This window comes from Aptenodytes patagonicus, chromosome Z (genome assembly GCF_965638725.1).
Source record: "Aptenodytes patagonicus chromosome Z, bAptPat1.pri.cur, whole genome shotgun sequence".
NCBI lineage: Eukaryota > Metazoa > Chordata > Aves > Sphenisciformes > Spheniscidae > Aptenodytes > Aptenodytes patagonicus.
The window spans coordinates 17,566,294-17,583,146 of record NC_134982.1 but is presented as its reverse complement, the minus strand read 5'-3'; the positions used below and the strand labels follow the sequence as shown (position 1 = coordinate 17,583,146).

Below are 16,853 nucleotides of genomic sequence, written 5' to 3'. Positions count from 1 at the left end.
TGAAATAGGCAGCTCCGCACACCCCTGAGAAAATTTACTGAGCTGTACTAGTCTCTTATAAGCTTTCCATTCTCCTGTGTATTTCTGTGGAGACCTAGAAATTTAAGATTTGGCAGAAATCCTGAGTGCCTGGTCCTGTCTACTAAATGGAAACATATATGGACTGCCAAGTTTCGATTAGGATTTGGATTGGGATCCAAGTTTCCTTATAAACACATGAAGTAATCTTTCTGCTCAATTCAGTACCCATCAGGCCTTAGTTAGAACATCGGTCCAGTCTTGGGCACCTCACTTCAAAAAAATTAGCCAATTGGAAAGAGACCAGAAAGAGAGCAATAGGAGGTCTAGAAAACATATACTACTAGGAATGACTGCAAAAACTTGGATTGTTTAGTCCTTAGGGTTTTAGGTTGATTTTTTTGCTATTGAGAGTTGTTTCCAAGCCAGATCATTCCAATGATTTTGTTTATAGTGCTGCTCCAAAAAGAGTTATATTTGAAGGGTTGGTGAACTTCAGCACAGAGGCAGGAAAAAGTGTCTGGGGGAAGGGAGGGCTGAAACTCCTTAAGCCATCTTTGTCAAGAGATCTAACAAATCAGATAACTACAACCCTGCATCTAACCATATATACTAGGTGGGGGTGGGGGTGTTTTGTTTTCCTTTTTTTCTCTTGGCATATGAATTGCTACCTTTCCTTGGTCAGTATTAGCCATCAGTTATAACTCCTCCATCCCAGAAACAGATCAGATAATGAATTCTGACACTGTCTGTGTCTAATCTACAAGTTATCAAATCTTGCAATGTTGGGGTCAAGCACACTGAGATGTTCAGACCCTGGTATTTTCCACCAACATTCATGTAGCTGGCTTCCTGTCTTGGCTCAAAGCATGGAGCTCAAGAAATCTGAGCTCTGATTAACAGAGCTAGGTACAGTTGGCTCTACCTGTAGCCACCCCATCTCCACAGCATGAATTAAATCCATGTGAAGGAAGCAAACGTGTTTATCTTCCCTCCTGCAGGACAGATCCAGCACTTTGGCTAAATCTGATGACATGCTTGGATGTTAGTGATGAAAGTGATGGACAAGGTATCCTTGAGGGCAGATCTGAACTCATCTTAACTGACAGCATAGATGTGTCCTCAAAGTCACTTCCTGCATTTCCTTTGCTTGAGTTTAACCAATCTAACTTTGGACATTCAACAGAAGGAGTGGTGGTGTTTAGAACTCTTCTTTGGAGTTGCCTCCCTTCACTGACAAGAGGGAAAAATGTAGACTAACTGTGCTCCTAAATTAATTGTTTCTGTTACATGTCAGGATATATACTAGCTAAATTGATTCATGCAATTCTCATAGCTAAACTTAAAATCCTCCTTTGTTAACCAACAGCTCTCACTATTGCATCACTAATGAAGTTTTCTCTTCCCATGTACCCTACTGCTGCCACCCTTCCATTTACTTGGTCTACAGAGGACCATTGGTTGAGTAGTCCTTGCTCTGCTCTGAAATTAAAGCCTTAAAAACAGTAGATAAGGAAAGGAGAAGCAGTTTATTTTCCTTTAATCCCCTTGTGGATCTGAGAAAGGCCTCTAATAATTAGTCTTTTACATGGTCTTTATGCACCGTGGAGACTTCACATCTTATGCTGATATTGTGCTAATGCAGGAAGGCTCAGAGGTCCTGTTCCCACAGCCTTCCAGAAGTTTGGATACATATCTCAGGCTTATCCAAATGCATCAGATGTGGGAATTGGACTGGAAAGCTCATGGGACATTCACATTTTGGCTATAGTTGATCTAAATATGACACATTAGCAACTTGCTTTGTGGTCTTTCAGTACTTTCACTTCTGATTTAAAGCAGGAAGGATGGAGGTCTCAGAAAATATTAAATAATAATAAAAAGCACCAAACTGATTTTAACTTCAAATAAAGTTTTAGTTTTTAGTCAAAACTCAGGTTATGGTTCAGGTTGATTATTATTTGAGATTTCTGCCCATAACTGTGGCATCGTGAGTTGTGAGATTTGTATCTTAAGCTGCCTTCCAAAGACAACTGCAAAGTCTGTAAGATTACATTTTAGTGGAACTACTTTGCTTCATTGAAAAAGCTTCCAAAGGTAAGTCTTCTCATTTCCTCAAACCACTCTTTTTCAAGCCACCTACTAAAAGCAGCTTTTTGAACTATCAAATCTTTAACGTTATGCCTTATCACCAACTTTGTTTGACCCAAGCTAATGCCAGTCAAAGGTACCCCTTCAGGGAAGCTCCCTGGAGGGTGCCCAAACCAAAGTTCTGAAAAGTCAGTTTAGAGGAACGTTACCAAGTTCTTCCCTCTCCAGTTACCCACCAAGAGCAGCAGCTGCCTTCACAGGCCCAGCAGCTTCTTGTCACCATTTGAGAAACTGGAAAGTTTTGGAGCTCTCAGTCATTGTCACATTCCATCCAGCTGAACTCACTCTTCATCTGCGATATTTCTGCAGACAGAAGAAAAGGGAGGGAGGGAGGTACTGCCTGTGGATTGCCACGTGTATGGGATAATCTCTGAAAGGTGGAGGAAGATGCAAGGTGATCCTGTTCCTCTACATTAAGAGGACTGCAACTAGGATTGCAGAAGTTTAAAGTGTGTTTTAAGAACTTATTACACAAATGATGCAGCTGCAGAAAAATGGTTGCTGCCTCACACTGCAAAGAAGTTGAATTTGGTCCCAGAATCAAGTGGTTCTCATTGCAGGGTATGTTTGGATCCATTGCAGTACTGACTTGATAATACATCTGATACTCTGTCAAGCTGTCTTTCCTAACAAATTGCTTGACATAATTTCACTCAAGTTCCAGGATATTTTGTAAATTTTTTGCTTCATATTACCAGCATTTTTATAAAAACATAGGACATTTGGAATTAGCGTACAGAATTATGTAAGCGCAATTTTTCACTTGTATTTTTTACAGTCCCTCTGTGCAGAGCAAGACAGCCAGTCAGCTTTCTGTCATTTATATAATGATCACTTTTATAAACTATAAAAATACAGTTTATTTAAGTTAAATATATTTGGTTTCTGTTGGGAATAAGTTTCTAGCCTTTGGGACCTGTAAAGAGAGCACATGCATGGCTACAGGGCACATCTCAAGTTGATATTTAAAATGTTTCTAATTATAATGAGTTGGAAATGGTTTGGGTATTGAAAACTATGCTTTTACAGTGGATGTGGTCAAAAGGAATTAGTTGTAATTGTTGAAGTTTACAGAGTTATGGCTGTAAAATAATAGTGTTTTATCTGTTTTAAAACCATAATAGAGGCCACAGCATTTTATTTTTTTTTAATTATTTTATTTTCCTTGCCAAGTTCCTAAAAAGCATAGAACCAGAAATAAGTAACTACTAATGAGAATTTTCCCCCAAGAATATTAATTTTTTGTAGTGCTTATTATCAAGCCTAGTTACAAGTCACATTATATCATGGAAATTACTTACTTTACACATTTTCTTGGAGTGAAAAGTTTTAAGGCATGGAAATGCCTGAGCCCTAGCAATGGTATAAAATCAGATACAAGAAACATAGAAGGAAGTACATTGAAATGCCTTTTTGTTTCAGTCTTCACAGAAAAGAAACATGAACTCCAAAGAGAAGCTAACATTGGTTGGAATAAAAAAAGAACAAAATGAAAATGAGTTGGATGATTTATCTGGTTTTTACTTGATAAAATTTACTCGCTCTACTGAGTAGGTTGGCCAAGCCTCTAGAGATTCATTCTGAAAACTTGAGGAGAAAAATGACTCCCCAGATAACTGAGGAAGTAGTAAATATAATACCTGTCTTTAAAAAGGGAAAAAACAAAGACCTAGAGACAAGTCAGCATATCCTGAGAAAAAATATGGGAAAGGTAATTTTTAAATATATGTTTGTAAACATCTAAGAAATTATCAACCAAAAAGAATTAATCAAAGAATTAATCAAAGAGAAGTAATTCCAAACCAACCTAATTTTCAACTGTGATGAGATAAAAATCTTCATGTATAGAAGAGAAGCAGTAGATACCATACATTTGGGAAAGATTTTTGAAACTAATGTCTCTAATGATATTCTCTTCACCAAGATTAGCAAGAAAAATCTAAGTGAAAGTCTTACAGTATGGAAAGCCATACTCAGGAATTAGCAGTTTTTCACTGCCAATCTGAACAGAGGCATCACGTTCCACAAGAGTCTCTTCAAGGTATCTCCTAATCAAAAATTCATTAATAATTTGAATGAAGGAATTGAAAATATGGTTATAAAATTTGCAGGCAATATGAAACTTGGAATAGTTGCAAGTATTTTGGAGGTCTGAATAAGAACTCAAAACAACACTGACAAATTGGCGAAATTATAAAATAAACAAGAGGCCACTTAACTGGGGCATCTGTGAAGTACGACATTTAATTAGGAGTAATCAAATTCACAACTATAGAATGAGGAATGATTGCTTACGTTTCTTCCATGTATCCGAGGGTGGTGGATCACAAATCAAACATGAATTAGTATTATCATATTACTGTAAAAAAAAAAGGAAGTATGCATAAATGTGTAAGTATGCATATATCCTTTGCAGGAAATATGAAATGTTCCTTCATGTATCAAAACTGGTAAGATTTCAATAAGAGTATTATGGCCATGCTGTCGGCATAAGCAAGAGTGTTCAAAGGTCTAGAAAACCTGAAAGCTTTAAGGAAAGCATTGAAAAACTGGGCTTGTTTAGAGAGCAACAGTTGGTAGGTAGATAGGTAGGTGTGATGATAATTTCTGAATATGTAAAAGCTTTCTGCAAAGAAAAAAAAAATCTCTTTTTCATGTTAGTTTACAGTTTAAACAAGAATTAATGGGCTCAAATTGCAACAAGGACATTTAAATTGGATACTAGAATAACTTTCTAACGTAGATAGTGGAATAGGTTACCTGGGAGGTCATAGAATCTCATTTTTTGAAGGTGTCTGAGAACAATCATCTGCCAAGAATAGCTTTCCTAACTAAGGCCAGTGGAGTACCCACAGTGGTCTGGCATCCTTTCAGCTGTATTGTCTATGTCTACACATAAGCTCTTACCTCCAAGCCTGCAGCACTTGAAGAATATGAAATTTTACAGAGTTAATCTTGAGACCCCATGGAAATTATATTTTTTACTGCAGTAGTGTAGAAGTCCAATCACGGCCTGTAACTCTACTAAATAAACCTTGATGAAAATACAAAATTTTTTGTGCCCTCAAAGAAATCAGTTTCATTAGATGGTGAAAACACTACAGTTTTACGCTTCATACTGTATGTCTCAATTTCTTTTTTTTATACATTCCTGCTGAATTTAATAATGACTCAAGAATAATCAAATACATATTTTAGCCCTTACATCAAAGGCATTTGATTTAAATCCAGTCTATTTCAAAGTTCTGAAAAGTCCTTATGACTTTTGCTTGTAGATCCATGTCAGATGAGTTGATGCTCTCATGCTGACCTTTGAAATTTGTGTCTACATCACTGACACCTATGAAAAGATTCCTATTACCTTCAGTAGGTATATCAAACTCATGAGAGAATCTCCTCCTGAGAAAATCTGTAAATAATACTGAAAAATTTGCAATCTAGACAAAAGCTAGTTCTGTGCTTGTAACTAGCATGTAACTCCAGTGAAGTCTCCGGAGTGTACAGAGATTAGCAGGGTAGATAAGAACCAAATTATGTCCCTGTTACCCAAGGGGTAATAGAACAAGAGTATTAAATTCATTTGAAAGAAAAACAGACATTAAAATGTCCCCTTCTCCCCCCAAAATACTGCAGAGGTTAAAATATGCAGAATTGTTACTGAAAAATATACATTTTTCAACTTCCAAATACACAAAACACACTTAGTGAGAATAAATCCAGGATCATTGGTGATGAGATCAAACTGATAATAGTTCCAAAGAATTCTGCTACATTTGGCTCCAGTTAAATAGCGTAACTAGGTATAATCAAGCTAGTTACTGTGGATATAATGTAAATGTAGTAACATTTCTCCTCATGACCTCCTTTCAGCTGCCCCACTGGGGTTATAATGGAGTGTGAGATTGCAAACAAACTTTACCAGAAAAAATTAATGTTTTCATTAATTATATGAATACTTCTTTAACTTAGGTATTGTACTGAAGAGCGGTGTATCTCCATCATTCAAGTGCAAAACACTTAATATGTGTTAATTCAGTGCAAGTTTCTTATTTAAGCACTCTTCTCCTGCAGCTGCAAGTGTAATAATCAATTGAAATGGTCTAATATGGTGTTACTGTTACAAGGATAATATGACAAAATATATCTCAGTTTAATCCATTTCAACATAAAAATTAATAATGGCACGTTATGTCAGTATCGTCTTTTTTTTTCTTTTTTTTTTTTTTTTGTTACTGCTGTTGCTGTTAGAAATGGACCCAGCCTAGTTTTACTGGTGCCACAGTTTGGGTTACAGCAACTAATTTCTGTAGAAAGAATTAACTTAATTCTTCTCATCACTTTTTGGCATGGAAAACAGAAAAAAACATGTAACTCGTGTAAAAAGAAGTGGGAGTTGTAGCAGTGTTCGCACCACATTCTTACCCTCTAAGAGTTTGTCATCCACATGACTTAAGACACTCCACCTAACTCTGTTTGATTTTGAGCACAAATACTTCAGGAGATGTCCCATGGGAGAGACATGTAAAAGACCGCTGCTCTGTATTAATGATCTCCCAGAAAATCAAGAAAGCAACTTTGGCTTTTCTTTGCTGTGAAAAGGAGCAATGTTTTAAGAGTAATAGAAGCATAATACGCCTTGGCTGGTACGGACTCACTGATCTGCTTGTATCAATGGCATGACACTGGTATATATGAGCTGACTATCAAGACCTAATTAAGGAGCCCTCACAACTTTTCTTGAGATTAGGGAGTATAATTCTCTTCATCTTACATATGGAAAATGATGTATGGCTCCTTTGCAACAGTAGACAATTAGCCTTAAAAGTCATGAGTCTTAACTGACTCTTCCCTCACATTTTCTGGGTTTTCCTAGATTACAGAGTTCCCCTAAGTTATAGCTCCTCTTATTTCCATCTAAGCACCTTGTGGTAATTGTCAGGCTAACATTACATATAAGTAACTAATGGAAGTTGTGTTTAGAATTTTCATTTAAATAACTGTCTATATCTTTTCTGCTTGGCAGTAGTTAGGCAGCTCCAGATATCAGAGGGGCCTTTGCTGCTACTGAGTTGGATACTACTGATGATGATGGAGTGAGCTGATTTTGGGAACTGTTGTGTTTACCCCCTCAGAGGTAGCAGGCTTGCAGTGCCGTATGTAACTGTGCATTCACTCTGTTGAAGTCTGGGTTTCAAGCCTGAGTGGTGATTAGTGCAGTATTGTTCTCACACAGCTGTAAGAAGCTCAGTGGATATTCAGATCTTTCACAGCATAGGTGAAGTTTTCTTAGTTTATATGTGCAACTCCATCCTTAGCACTGCTGATTTTTCATGCTGCAATTAAGAATCTTACCATGAAAATCTTACATCTGAAGGCTTTATCAGGTTTGGGGTTTTTTAATAATACTGATTGTTTGTGTCTATCAACATTTATATTTGCATTTTGATATCCATATGTAAACAAAATAATCCTCCACTTTCATCTCTTTATAGGTTTGGACAAGAAAAAAATTTTTAATATTATTTCTAATTTAATATGGTCCATTTTCTGAAGGGCTTTAGTAGATCTGTGACTTACTGTTGTTTATCTTGCAGTTCTCACTGAAGTCTTTCTCATATGCAAGGACTACAGACCTTGTAGCTGTGGCCAACCTAATGTTTCTTGCTAAGTAAACACAAAACCTCTGGTAATTGCACTGGAATTTATATATCTTCATATCAAAATTTATGTAGTTTATAGAAGTATAGAATTTTACACATATTTAAAAATGCATCCAGGAAAGGCCACCTCTCCTTTCTTGACAATAAAAGGAGGTCTTTCACATTAAATTGCCTAGTTTGAGGTTCTTTCTCTTCTTCACATGTATAAACTATGTCATCAGTATACTTCTCAATAAAAATCAGCTATTGCTTTTTCATGCCTGATTCACAGCCACTGCCCAGCTAACATCAAAGCCTCTACTTATAGTCACAGAACAAGCAACAACTTGCTCCCGAGTTGCACAGACCAGTTCAATGGCCATACAGAACAGCTTTTGCATTGTATGTAAAACAGCCATTTTAAAAAAAAATTTACAGTGAAAGAAATTCCTCCTCATCTCCTGTGCACAATAAAGTCCACATGGTTCCACAGTCTGAACAGACTGCATTCAGTTTTCAGGGACAGAAAATCAGCATTTCCAGAAAATGCACTGAATACCAAGTTGCACTGTTGGCTTCAGTTGTTGTGTGATTACCGTAAGGATTTTTAAGTAAAGGAAAAAACATAGGGATTTTCCAGTACTACCCTGCTCAGGCAAAAAGCATAGAATGTATTTAAGAGGAAACTATTGCAGATTCTTTTTTTTTTAAGCAGGTAGCAACTCATCAATGTTTTTTTCCAGCTGATCTATTCATCACATTATTTGTTGGCTCGGTCTAAGATGTTCTTTACAATTTCTCAACACTTCTGCCCTTCCTGTAATTTCCCCATTGGTAGACCCTTAGTGACCACTGAGTTAGATGGGCTATTGTTCTGACTACTTTAATACCTACTTTAATATCAGGAGAAATGTTGGAGCCAGGCATACTACCTGCATAAACCATTTCGAAATTATCTGGTTGGAACCATATTTATCCTGTATTAAGACACAATGCCCAAACAACATGGCCATCCAGTTACTGTAGTAATAGCTGAAAAGGGATCTCTAAAGTCGCTATATAAGTTGTAGTAACTTCTACTACTCCCAAATCAGTATGCTCTTGGGCAGAAAACATAGCGATGAAAAGCTCTGTCTCCAACTATTGGCCCCTTGAGCCACCCAGTATTGCAGAAAGAGTTTGTTTTAAAGAAAAAAAAATTAATCATATTTATTACAAACAGAGCAAAATGTTTCTGATATCTGAAAGACAAAGATAATGTGGCTGTTAGGGTTAGTCTTACTATATCCCAAAATGTCAACACACTTGCCAAAAGTGCATTTATCAGCTCAGTGCAGCCAAGAGATTTAGTTTATCTAAATGTCCTACAAGGAATAAATAGTTTACCACTGGTTTTGAAGATTGGGGTAAGTCTAACATTCTATTGACATATGCTATAGATTTAATTTAATGCTGTGGTTCAGATGTCTCTTCTGATAAATTTTAGTAAAATCTATGCTAAGAAGAATGGAGCTGTTTCAGTATTTATGGGGTTTAAAATGCAGGGTTAGCAAAGGAAACATTAATTGAAACAATGTTTGTTTATATTCTTGCAATGGTTTAGAGAAGAATTTTGCTAAAGTTTGTTGGTCTGTTGGTGCGAATATTAGAAGTTTAGCCTTTTTCAGGTTTATTGTCTTTTCTATAGTAAGAAAATCCTCTAATAAAGTTATTAAATAGCTCAATTTTTATTTTTCAGGCATATTGGAGATAACATCTGTAGAAATTGGAGTTGTGGCAGTTAAGTCCATTAAGAGCAACTATTATTTAGCCATGAACAAGAAAGGAAAAGTCTACGGCTCTGTAAGTATTTTTTTTACCTTCCAAATGGATTGCAGTAGTCGGCATAGTTCCCTCTCTTACCTACTGAAACCCTCCCTCCCTGTATTACTACTGATTAGAGCTGAAATGAGCTGTTCATCAACATTCTATCCTCTGGTAAACGAGCAGCTGCCCTCTCTACAAGCTCCCTGTTGTTTGTTAAGCTCCTATCATACCAAAGCAACTGCAGGGATTTATCATGCTTACTGCTTCAGTCAGGTTTCTTATTAAGTAGTGGCCAAGGGAGAGGGTCCTGCAAAATCTAATCTTTAAGGCTGTTTTTCTCTGTTTTTCTGCAGTACAGTCACATTTAGCAGTAATTCTAGGGGGGATAAAGTGCACCTGAAATCTTGGAAACTTCAACTGATGGAGCAGACAGAGCAAATTATCAAACTATGACTTCCAAAAAGAAGATTTCTAGAGTAGCCAGCTTTACATTGACTGTATTAATTAATACACAAGATTATGGGCAGTACAGAGAGATATAGACTTATATGTCAGCAGATAGATAAAAGCTGAGCAGGATTTGGGTGTCATTTGAAAATTGTCCATATATACTCTATTCGTATTTGTGTAAGTTTGGGGTTACTGATACTTTTTTTGGGGGGGGGAGCAGGGGGGGGAACAAACCACAAAAAAACCCTCAACCCAACAAAACCAGTAACTCTCCAAATATTTTTCATAGGAAGCAATATGATCTATAAATCTGACTACTAAACTCTAGTGTACCCTCACACATCCACATGATTACACAAACACCAGATTGTTCTGGTATTACATCTGGTTTGGTTTGTAATTTTGCAACTTTTTGCCAGTTCCAGTGAGCCCACATAAATGTAAACTTATTCAAGTCATCTGCAAAGGTTATGAGCCAATCTTCAGATTGCTCAGTATTCAGAACATCCATAGGCTTTAAAGAGAGCAGGTCACAGATAGGTGCTGGGGCTGGGTTTATCCTCGGGTAATGTAGCTAAGCCTCCTACCTCTGCTGAAAATAATGAGGTAATGACAGTCTCAACTGAGACTCAAGGGGCTTGAAGTCATTTGGCCCTCTTTTTTAAGGAAGCATTTCTACGGTGTGGGTTTAGTTCATACAAACTATATAAACTGTCCTCCTTCATCTGCACTGTGGCTAGTCATTCCTGGTCCAAAAGGTTACTTCTGACTTTCTAAACTCCTGGGCAGTGTTGAAGGATCACATTAAGGAAAGACCAGAACAGAGAAATGTTTCTTAAACTCCTGTAAATGTGGATTTTAATTTCTAGAATTACACTGGTCAGAATACAGGATAAGCAGTGCTCAGTCCTGCACCATTGAGAGCTATAAGGGTATACTGAGTTGCTGACAAAGTTACCATTTGTCGGTTAAGCTACACTCATTGATCATGGGTGTGCTTCTGGACATATGTGAAGGAGTTAGCATAAATCACCATCTTCAATTCACATGTCTCAGTTTACAGCATTTAATTTAGTCATTTTTGACGGTCCATCCCAAAGCCTGAGATAAGTTTTCCTACCCAAGTTGCTAGCCACAGCTGGTGTGGTAAGAGTCCATCCCAACCCTATGTACACACAAAAGAAGTCAAAGCTGCTTTCATGTACCATAGGTGGAAACTGCTGCCATAAGATTCAGTAATTCATAGTGTATTAGAAATAGTCTTGACAGGAGGATACGAATGTGGAAAGCCTTTCTTTTAATTCCAGCTGAGATAATTTTTCAATATTCACATCATAAAATCACAACATAATGACTTATCAAAACCTATTCCATAATACTTCAGAGATTTCAAGAATGCTTCTGTTATTATTTTTCCCATCCTCCCAAGACTTGCAGTTAGACTCATATTACTACAGTGTGGCAGCTTGCAGATGGATATGAAAAACAGAACCAATAAAAATTGTAAAAACACTCTTAAGCATGTGCACAATAGACATTGGTGCAGGGTTATACTGAAATTTGTTTGAAATGAGCAAAGCAGTCCTGGGCTAACACTCAGGACCCCAGCCAATAAGACTTCTTAACCACATCACAACATCATCTGTTCTCTCTGTATTATCTAAGAACAGAGATAAAAGTTTGGATTCAAGTACAAATCTGCATCTGGGAAAACAATTCAAGTAAGACTGTTTCTATGTTTATCAAAAACGTTTCCATTTGACTGACTTTGGTTAGAATGAGGGAGCAAAAGAAGACTCACTGTTTGGTTTCTTTAACAAAATAAGCTGCTGGCAGATAGGAGAAGCTACTGCGGTTTAGAAATGATTGATGGTCACCTGCCTTCTTGATGCCAGAGTTGGCATATTACAGCAAATACTAAACTATCTATATATAGCTTTGTGAATACAGGCAGTATCAAGGGTCGTTTTGTAGAGAGTCTTCTCTTGATAGTGTCTTCCCCAACAGTCACTGTTCAACTAACTACTAATCCCAAAGTCAAAGAGCATTTTGGGAGCCAAATTGAGTTTGAATATGCGCAATTCTGTTAGGAAAACATAAGCATGTGTTCTGTGGTCTTAGCAGCAACTAAGTAAAACATTAATTATAGACCCAAAAATTCTTACTGTATCAAATTACTGAACATTAACTAGTTTAAAAATTCTAATTTAAAGTAATAGGAATGGAAAATACATTTTTTTTAACATTCTTATGTCCTTTTTTATTAATGTGGATACTTTCTATATCTTTAGATATATCTAAAGATATCTTAGATATCTAATGATATTGATCGTAATAAAACATAAAACATCCCTGAAATTCTTATCTATACTATGAAAATTGTTTTATTATTCAGACATATTTCTTGTCTTGTTCATAGACACATTAAAAGTACCACATGTAGTTAGTATATCATACTCTGAGATTCTGACATGCTTCTGCCTGAGCTGTGAAATAACATCTTATTTTCTGAAATGCAGAACAACAAAATGCTAATTTCTTATTGTAATTTAAGTATGTTGTAAATGTCCCACTTTCAAAAGCCTTCTAAATGGAATATAAGTAACTTGATAAAACTGGGATTTTTTTATATGTAGGAATTACTTGTTTGTGAAAACAAAGTATTCTTGTCTTCATTATAGAGAAGCAGATCTGCATAAAAGTGCATTTAACATTATAGCAAAAAAATAATCTCCCCCTACATGCTTCCACATGCTTGTATTTTTTATTCTTTCTAACAAACTGACAACTGGTTCTCCTTTAAAAATATAAAACCTTAATCCCTGGTACTATACACAAAATTGCTTTCAAGTTTATTTAGTCAATGAGATACAGGAGCATACATGATTCTTTTTTAGGCTAAGCCACTCTTCAGGTCAGCAAAGTAAACAGGCCTCATATCCATTGCAACAATAGCCTAACAGTGATTTGCACCCATCCAAAAAAAGCCCTTTTTCATGGCCAGTGTGGTGTAAAAGATCTTATTTTAAATAAGGAATAGGCCTATGCCATGCATATTTGTTTAACATATGGTATCAATAGAATCATAGAATCATAGAATAGTTTGGGTTGGAAGAGACCTCTAAAGGTCCAATAATCTGGTTCAAGATATTTAAGGGTTGTATTTATTAGAACTGAAATATGATGAATGGTTCCAAGATTGCTACCTCATACTTTGAGTTTATGACTGAGAATTTGCTTTAATATTGTTGCTATATTCCAACACAGAGAAGTTGAATTTCAGCTGTGAGTGAATTATATAACTTCACTGCTATAATTATGCACTGAATAATTGATTATGTCTTTTGTTGGTTTCACTTTTTGCAGTTTAACTGATGTTGCTTTAAATGCTATGGACACAGTGAAACTTTTCTTTAAATACACTGTAGAATCCTAAAAGGGTGTCACATACAGAACTCTGAAATCTTCCAAAACATTTTTAGAAACTATTTACCTTCAGTATGCTGCAACTCTGAAAGATTATGTTTATTCTGAATTTGTGTATTTGTTTTCTTCTTTTAACAGAAGGAGTTTAACAGTGATTGCAAATTGAAGGAAAGAATAGAAGAAAATGGATATAACACATATGCATCCTTAAATTGGAAGCACAATGGAAGGCAAATGTTTGTGGCCCTGAATGGAAGAGGAGCCACAAAGAGAGGACAGAAAACAAGAAGGAAAAACACTTCAGCTCACTTTCTTCCAATGGTAGTAATGTCATAGATGAAGGAACTATTTTATTGATGGAGTTGAACCAAAGGCTCTTATGTCAAGAATATTTGGTAATCCTCTTGAAGAGTAAATGCAAAGAAATAGTACAGACATCTGCTTGTTTGAAAAGAGAGCAGGGGAAGCCTTTGAAGGTTTTGTACTCATTGCTGGCACATGAAATACTTTTATTTAATTCGGTGTCATATCTTATACTCAAGAAACAAGCTGGATCAAATGGGATGGAAGTTACTGCCAGTGTGAACAATTTTTTTTTATCTCTGCAACAGAACTTAAGGGACATGAGACAATCTGTTGAATGATCTTCGTGGGGAAAGTTATTTATGGAATACTAACTCATATCAAAGACCTTAATTGCTCATTCAAGCCTAATGATCCAATGAACAGTTAGACGCGCAAGCATTTACTGGAAGCACTTGGGTCATATGCACAAATAATGACATTTCTGGAGAAGCCTTGTGGAAGAATGGATAGGATTAAGGAATATAAGCAAAGTAGTGTAAAACTGTTCTAACAAAACGAATAGTATGGTTTGCTTGTATGTTCTAACTTCATTTCTTTTTATTTCTCTCTAAGTTATTTATTTAATAGGATGTTAAATATCTTTTTGATTTGAAATGTTTTCCTCATTTGCTTCTTTGTTATTTTCCTTTTTTCTCAGTACTTCACACAGAGGTTGATAGGTTAAAGTGTCAAAACCTCAGAAGTACTCTGAGAATAGGTATTAGACAAGGCTTTAAAGGCAGAATTTAATGTGTATAATCCATTTTTTTCCTAAACTGTCTTGCACTTAAGCAAAAAGACCAAACAAGCAGTGCTTGGATTTATGGTATTGGGTGTCTCTATGTTGGAAATTTTTTTTTACTTATCAGCACTCAAGAACAAACTTCAAGAAATAATTTGTTCAAAGGGTCTTTCTGCTATTTTGAAATTGAGAGAAGGGGACACATCCGTACTTGGGTGTCAATGCAGCTGTGTGTATGTTCATCTGACTTTGATTTCAATTTGGAACTAAGATCTAATGCATTGCAATCAGCATGATATTCTGCAGCAAGCATTGGGCTGGAACCTAGATGTGGACAGCCCTGTTAAAGTCACTAAGATTGTAAATGTTAAAATTAAACTGTGTGTAATTCCCAAGTGTAAAATTTGGCCTCTGAAAGGTAAGTAAGAAGGCAACACAATCCTGCACTCCTTATTCAGTTAATACTCCCATTCAGCACATTTTTCCTTGTTACCAGCTTGAGAATCATGGGCATATAGTGGGAGCGATACCTAAGTATGGACTGAGAGACAGGAGATCCAAAATCATGCTCATGCATTTATCAGAGATTATTACTCACATGTATATTATATATGAGAGCCAACCAAAAAGCTGTGCTGGTATCCAGCTTTAGCATGCCTTTCATATCCATCATAGTAACTGAAGGCTCAAAATACGTAATATCCAGCACATTTTTATGAAGTGTTACTAGTCCCATGGCTTAACTTGAGCAACTGCAGTATAACGAAGTTAAGCATAATATGAAGTCTGTTCAATTAAAGTTACATAATGTTTGTTTTATGTTTTGCTTTACTCTAATTTTAGAGAGCTCTGGATAGCTCACCAATGTAACCATATTGAGATTCATTTTGTTAGAGCAGATAAATAGAAAACAGTACATCAAACAATTTGTACCACTGTCTTCACATTGTATTCCACTAAATAAATAAATAAGCCTTTGCAGTGTCTTTAGTAAGAAACAAAAGTAGTATAATATTATTTTGTTCTAAATACTTTAAGTGATAACTATGAGATTATATTGATGCTGCAGTTTTATCTTCAATATTTCTTGTTGTGAAAAAGTTGGTTTTATTTTTATTGTTTGGAAACTGTATTTTGGTACAAAGGGGAGCCTTTCTTAATGTGTCTTTTTGAGAATGTTTAACCTCTGTAAAGGCTGGTGTTGTTGGAATCTTCTGTAACTTATTTAAGTCAATGTTTAACCAGCACTTCAATCTTAATCTGTTATTTAAATATTAGCTGTTTTTTTTAAAAAAAGCAAAAATAATAGCTTTCCCATAAAATACAAAATGGCCAGATTGTATTTCCTGTCCTTAAATAAAGTCAACTGTTTAAAAACCAGGAATTCATTGAGAGACAACAATTTAGCAGATAGCTGACATTGTATTTCGTGGTATTTTATCCCAGCTTGCTTATTCACAGATGAGAATTTTCTAGAAAAGGAAGTAAGAATTTCAGATTTTAAATGTAATTGCAAAACTTAACTACAATGATAAAAGCAAGGTTCTGTTGTTTAAAATTTGTAATCGATAATTAAAACTGACAAGACATAATGGACCACCCGCAGTGAGCATTCAATGTGGGCTTGGGTGAATGCAGTATTGGATGACCATTTAAAGAACATTTGGGGTACAAACGAAATTCTCTTTTGGCAGAATTACCTAGATGACTTGGTCAAGGGAGGGATTATGCATAAATATTATCATAGTACTCAAAATACCATGCTGCTCAGAGGCCAAAATCAGGAAATAACACTTTTCCAAAGTGAGTCGGGAGCCATTTGTGACATGAATAGTGGTTTCTGAAAATTAACCAGAATTAAAAAATCCTTGAAGGAATCAATGATTCCTGTGTGTTTGGAATACTGTAATACCCACTGTAGTGGGAGCAAACTGCAGACACACTATCTAGAGTATCACAGATCCTCAACCATAAGCTCTGTTTTCTGTCACCCTCAACATAACAGACTCCTGAGCAAAAGGAAAACAGGGAGAGATTTAAAAAAGAAAAGGGAAATAAAAATCACTGAGCAACAATGTATAACGTATGTTATATTTAAATAAAAACAATGAAATGTGGGGAATAGAGAATAAGAGTATTGTCCTTGTTTGTTTTATTAATCTGAAATGATACTGCACAATAAAAATAAAAAGGGAAAAGATCCGTTGTACTACAGGATGTGGTTTGGTGCTGTATAGCCCCAAAACAAAAATCACTTGAACATTTGTAAGTTTCTT

The 16,853-nt window shown here is 35.8% G+C and overlaps 1 protein-coding gene across 1 annotated transcript in view; it reads left to right on the top strand.

The window, feature by feature from the left end:
* Positions 1–15,961, top strand: part of FGF10 (fibroblast growth factor 10) — a 64,742-nt gene extending 48,781 nt beyond the window's left edge. The window contains exons 2-3 of the mRNA XM_076362896.1: positions 9,547–9,650; positions 13,629–15,961. Coding sequence (XP_076219011.1) covers positions 9,547–9,650; positions 13,629–13,826 — 302 coding nt within the window. The 3' untranslated portion in view covers positions 13,827–15,961. The remainder of the gene's footprint in view (positions 1–9,546; positions 9,651–13,628) is intronic.
* The last annotated feature ends 892 nt before the right edge of the window (positions 15,962–16,853 follow it).